Raw genomic sequence first — 5,857 nt, 5'->3', positions numbered from 1 at the left:
TTTTTTTTTTTTTTTTTTTGGGGGGGGGGGGGGTTGGTGATGGTGATGGTGGTTTTTTGTGTTGTTTTTATTTGTTTTTTATATCTCTACTGTACCAACAGTAAATCAAAAGTTTGAAGAATGCATTGTGAAGTGCAATTTTTAATTTGGAATCGGTTGAACATTATAAATACCATCTATAAAGATCTTTATTAAACTTTTCTTAATCTTTCACTATTTGGTTTGCTAACTGTTACTTTGGTAACAGCTGTTTTTCAAAAATAATTTAAACATTAAGTTGTTCTTATAGCAGTTGATTTATTTTTAATATGGATTAAAGTGCCATCTTTACTTTTGCCTTTTCAGATAATACATTATTTATAATATTTTCAACTCCTACATAATTACAGATACCTAAATTGATACCAAAATAGGTGCATTATAGGTAACAATTGGCATGTTACTGCATAGTGACTAAAGCATTTTTTAATTTATGTATTGTGTGTATAAAACTTAGGAATAGCATTCAGTAATCTTCCATGCAAATATAATAGAGCTACATTTCATTGTAAACTTTGATATTCTTATGTGAAGGGAAGAGAATATCTTCATACATAAAGAAGGCTCTGAAAATGCACTTTTTAAAAAATTTAAGTATAGAAGTATGTTTCACAGCAGATGTACAGTCTCAAAAGATAAAAACTTATATTTTAAGTAATGGAGGTCTTAAATGGTTGGTTTCTTAAATATTGTAAATTGGGGTTTTTTTGCTTGTAAAATTAAGTTAGGACAGCTCTAAGTATAGATTGTTTTGCATAGATGCGTTTAGCCCAGCACCTGCTGGTAGCCAAGGTCCTCCTCCAATGATGGGTATGAATATGAACAACAGAGGAACTTTGCCTGGCCCTGCAATGGGTCCTGGTCCTTCCATGGGACCAGAAGGAGCTGCAAATATGGGAACACCAATGATGCCAGATAATGGAGCAGTGGTAATGTATCATTATCAAATTTAATTACTTTTATCAATTATGTCTCATGGGACATTATTTTCACCAAAGATATCTTCACACTGAAAGCTAATTGGTAGTATATTACTAGATTTTTTAAAAACTACTCTCACAGGAAAATATTTTTGGGAAGTTGAAAACAGTTTGTAGTATGTTACAGGCAACGCATAAAAGATATCTTTGTTTAAATTATGTATGCCACAGCAGGAGGTTTTTTTGCTGTAATATTTATCCAGAAAATTTATCTAGGATATTAGTTGGAAATATTGAATATCCTGAATTAAATTAAAGCTTTTGGTGAGTGCCAGTCTTCCAAGAAGTTTGCTGGGCTTTTTAAAAATTAGCCATGTACTAAAATTTCTCTCAGTTACAGTACAACTGTCTGTAAAACCTGTCAGGAAAGATTTTTTTATCATACAGGTATTTCATCATATTATAAAACTTAGAAAGAATATGGCACCAAAGTATTGTGTAAGGTTAAATTTCACCACTATTACATTAGGCCTTAGATATGCTGTTGATTATCAGATTAAATCGTATTTGCTTTCATATTAGATTGTTAAACAGTTATGTAATAGATTAAGGGGAGCAACGCCATTAATCCATATAGTGTGATATAGTGTGAAGATATCTTCATGTAATTTACTTCTTTAAAAATCAGTTACTTCTGTGTATAAACACATTGAAACAAGTTATGATAGTAACTGTACCATCGGAAATGAAATTCTTGTAGATATAACCCATGGGATACAGAGCATAGATGTTGCAAACTGATTTTGCCCACCAACCCATACACCCCTTTTCCTTGCTATGATGTCTTCTGTAGAGAAATAGCTGTCTGATTTTTTTTATATGCTTTCTGTTTGAGTGAATATACTTCTGTTGGGGTGTTCTGGTGGTGATATGATGTAAAGAGTAGAAAAGTAAGAGCATAGCTTTGTTGGAATGCTGAAACACAAATCCCTGCTTTCCTTTGACTTCTTCCTCAAAGAAAAAAGCCAATATGGTAACCACTATAGGTGTTCATGAAATTGCTTGCTGCTTTGCTTGCTTGAACAAGAGATTGAGATTTTAGTTTTTCTACAGAATATGCCTTGACTTTAATAATCTTTTTGTAGTGAGAATGAAGGCAACCTATTTCAGTTACAAGACTTTTACTAACACATTTTCTGGGAGCCAGCTCATTTCTTTCATATCTCCCACAAATGGTGTTGCAAGGAGTCAAATTAGCCAAAGAGCCATTGTATAGAGTGAATACACGACCATCAACTTAAGTCTTGCTGCGCGTTACAGCACTGCTGGTCTGGTTTGGCTCCTGTTTTGGCTAAAATGGTTTTTGGCTTAAGTATACTTGCTACAGTTAGTATCCTCAAGCTTATTTCTTAAGGCTAAATAATGAAAGTGGAAAAAATCAGTTACAGTTTTGCAAGATTGTTTGTTGAAACAGTGGAAAAACCCTGCTTCTTTGCTCAGATCACCTCTAGAACATTCTCTGGTAGTTGCTTTGAATTGCAACTGAAGGTGGATGGGTGGGGGCGGGGAGAAAATGTGATATTGGGCGTCTCAATGTTGTTAATCTGGAAATGGTCATTTTAGTTTTCTCATATATACAGGAAGAACCTATTTACACTTAAACTCGTTCCCTTCCAGATGTCAGAAACAAATTAAATGGATGATGATCTATATTGGTGCTCTCAATTCTATAGTTCCTTTTTTGGCATTGCATGGACTCTAGTTCCCTCCCCCCCCCCCCCTCCCCCAACCCCCAGTGTCTGCACTGTGGAAATAACTATTTAACTGACACATTGCCTATATGTTATTTCCCAAAGAACTCAACTAGCGCATTTGCCATTTGATTGCAGGAAATGGAGAATGGGATTGCCAGGAAGGGGAGGAGAGTCCTGTTCTCATTTTCATTTTTAGATTGGACATGCACCTAGATTTTCACTACAACTCATGAGAGTTTTTATTTTTTATAGAGACATGTAGTAGTAATTTCATTTAAAAAATCAGTATCTCCTTTACCTTCCACACATTTTTGTAGAATGATTTTTTTTTTTTCCTAAACAAGTAAATCTGAGAACCAGACTATCCCTGGACAAATGGCTTTAAGATATCCTACTTAAACTTCTACCCTATCTAGTTAATAATACTGGTAGCCCATTCATTTGCTTGATTGTCCAAGAATTAAACCAGCAATCTAAGAAGACGTTGCTGGGGTATATAAAGAAATCCATTCTTTCACATCTAGGGCTTATTCAGTGTTGGTTGATATTAAGTGGAAAGAAGATTTGTTAAAGTTGGTCAGTATTTTTAAATTAAACAGTTTTATCTAGAGCTGTTGCATTCCTGAATAGTTAACTTCAAAAATGAAAATTCTGCACTACAGAATTAATGACTAGTGATCAGATTTTTAGAGGCACCCAACTGAACACCTACTTTGAAGCTATATTTTCAGAAGATCTCATAAACACAAGGTGGTAAGGTTTTCAAAGTATTTGAGCAAAACACTTGAAAACCCAGCCAGTTTTTCTGAATGGGAACTGATGTTTTTTGAAAGTGGGGCCACTTTTGATAATTGCATACAGAATTCTTTTGACAATCTGATCAAACTATGTAATAATATATACTTTGGATCCATATAATTAATATATTATATTGAATTTATATTACACATTATATATAGGGAAGGGTAGAGAGATTTTTAAACATTAGTGATATAAGAGACTGACTCTGCAAACACTGGCCTGTGGTTAACTGTTAGTATTCAGGCCTGTGTAAGTATTTGCAGAATTTGGACATTAATGAAAATTTTAGAAAACAGTAGTGGTACCTAAGTACACTTGTGATGGCCTATATTTAATTTTAGTACTAAAGAAGCCATATAATGCAGAATACAGTCGGATCTTAATCTTAAATCTGCATTTCAATTTGGGCTGTTTATAATTATGCTTCACTTGATAAATAGTAAAACATTGATATATTCAGGCAAAATATTCACTTGAAAATAAATGCATCTGAGCTTTAGTCATTGATTTTTTTGTTTGTTTGTTTAAATGACAGTAAAAGCACTGGTTTCAGTTAAAGTTGGATACAAATATTTCAGGTGTCTGAAGAAACCTTGATATTTCATCTTCTTTGACAGTAGTCGGTAACCTGTGGAAGCACTTAAGCTGCAAGTTACATTTTTTCTTTAACAGTCCTTCGTATTCAAGCTAGTGAATACAGGAGCATTATCATATATGTTTAAAGTACAGGAACATTTATATATGATGTTTATAGCTTCCTTCTAGATTTCAAAAATATGTATTCTGTCACCCATCAAATAAATATAATTATATTTATACATATTTTGTATAGTATACATATTTTGACAGTATACATATTTTTGTGTAGAGTTCAGTTTAAAATTAGATTCCAGCTGTTTGCTGATATGATCTGTGTGGGGGATGGGTCTTGTATTTCAGTTTTATTTACATTTTGTCTTAATTACAGAAAGTTGGAGCACAGTATTAGCAAGCTTTAATTTTCAACACCTTTTTAAATAATAACTAATTTAATTGCTCCTTTCTTCCTTCTATGTGGGATCCTGATTCTGCTGGACTATCTGCTGAACTTCATGACACCATCACTTGGGTTTTGCCAATTTTGTTGTAACTTAAATTTGGCATGTTCCAAATGGACTTTACTCGTTGTATATTAGCATAATGAGAGATTCCCTCAAGGAGGTCCATCACAGATGGGTTCACCTATGATTAGTAGAGCAGGCTCTGAAACTCCTCAGCCGCCAATGAGTGGCGTGGGTGCCGTGAGTGGTGGACCTGGTGGCTTTGGTAGAGGAAACCCAGGGGGCAACTTTGAAGGACCTAACAAACGTCGCAGATATTAAAACCTTCTTTCATTCCTTACTGTTTAGAAAATTTAGTACAGGTATCCAGTGATCTGCCTTTATAATTTTAGCTGTTATCTGGAAAACGGTTTTATTGTTAATGTAGTCTTTAAAACAGTTTCTTTTGTAAAACCTAAACATTTTTGTATTCAGTAATAGGCTTTGTAGTGTAGAGCAGAAATGATGAGCATCATTATGTAAGTCAATGTGTTTGTGACTTCAGCAAAATATAAACATGTGACTATGCTGTAAAACGTGTGCAGTTATTTGATCACAATAAAATATAAAACAAATCAAGTGAATTTGGAAATGTTATTAAAAATACTGCCTGGAATAACTTTTTTGTTAAATTGTAAGTAGCATCTTTTTCATTCATCTCAATACTTAAAAATTCTTACGTTGAGTGTGAAAAAAACTTAATGTTTGTTTAATTGTAAATGTGTGCAAATAGAGCTGCAAGTTGCAATTCATATGATGAATACTTATGTTATGACAAGTGATTGAAGCTAATACAACTTTTCAAAAGCATTGAATTTTATATACATCCTTATTGAGCTGTAAAAATGCTGTTTACTTATTTCTTCTTCCTGTACAAATCTAATCACTATAGGTTTGTCAACGAAGTATATCCTCTGTTAAACTTCAAATAAACGTTTTGAACCTTGAAAAATAATATTAAGCAGAAGGCAAATCTTTATCTGTGCTTATTTATTCATAAAAGACTGCAAATGGTATTAATAAGGAAGCTTTACAGAAGAACAGTTACATTAAAAAAACCCAACAAACACTCATTTGTTCGTGTGCACTTGTGAAGTACTGTGACTGTTATGTTAATGATTACTGTTAAAGTATCCTTCATAACGATTAATTGCGTTACATGTAGGTTGTTTTAAAGCCTTTTGCTATATTATTGTGTAAGTGAGTTAGTTCCCTGTATAATCAATTGTTCACATGTAAACTACTGATAACTAATATATCTAAG

At 33.1% G+C, this 5,857-nt stretch overlaps 1 protein-coding gene across 1 annotated transcript in view; it reads left to right on the top strand.

Annotated features, from left to right (window-relative positions):
• Positions 1-5,548, top strand: part of PSPC1 (paraspeckle component 1) — a 55,021-nt gene extending 49,473 nt beyond the window's left edge. The window contains exons 8-9 of the mRNA XM_006036209.3: positions 799-968; positions 4,690-5,548. Coding sequence (XP_006036271.1) covers positions 799-968; positions 4,690-4,875 — 356 coding nt within the window. The 3' untranslated portion in view covers positions 4,876-5,548. The remainder of the gene's footprint in view (positions 1-798; positions 969-4,689) is intronic.
• The last annotated feature ends 309 nt before the right edge of the window (positions 5,549-5,857 follow it).

This window comes from Alligator sinensis, unplaced genomic scaffold, assembly GCF_000455745.1.
Source record: "Alligator sinensis unplaced genomic scaffold, ASM45574v1 scaffold1266_1, whole genome shotgun sequence".
Lineage (NCBI taxonomy): Eukaryota > Metazoa > Chordata > Crocodylia > Alligatoridae > Alligator > Alligator sinensis.
This window is presented reverse-complemented; position numbering and strand designations above follow the sequence as displayed.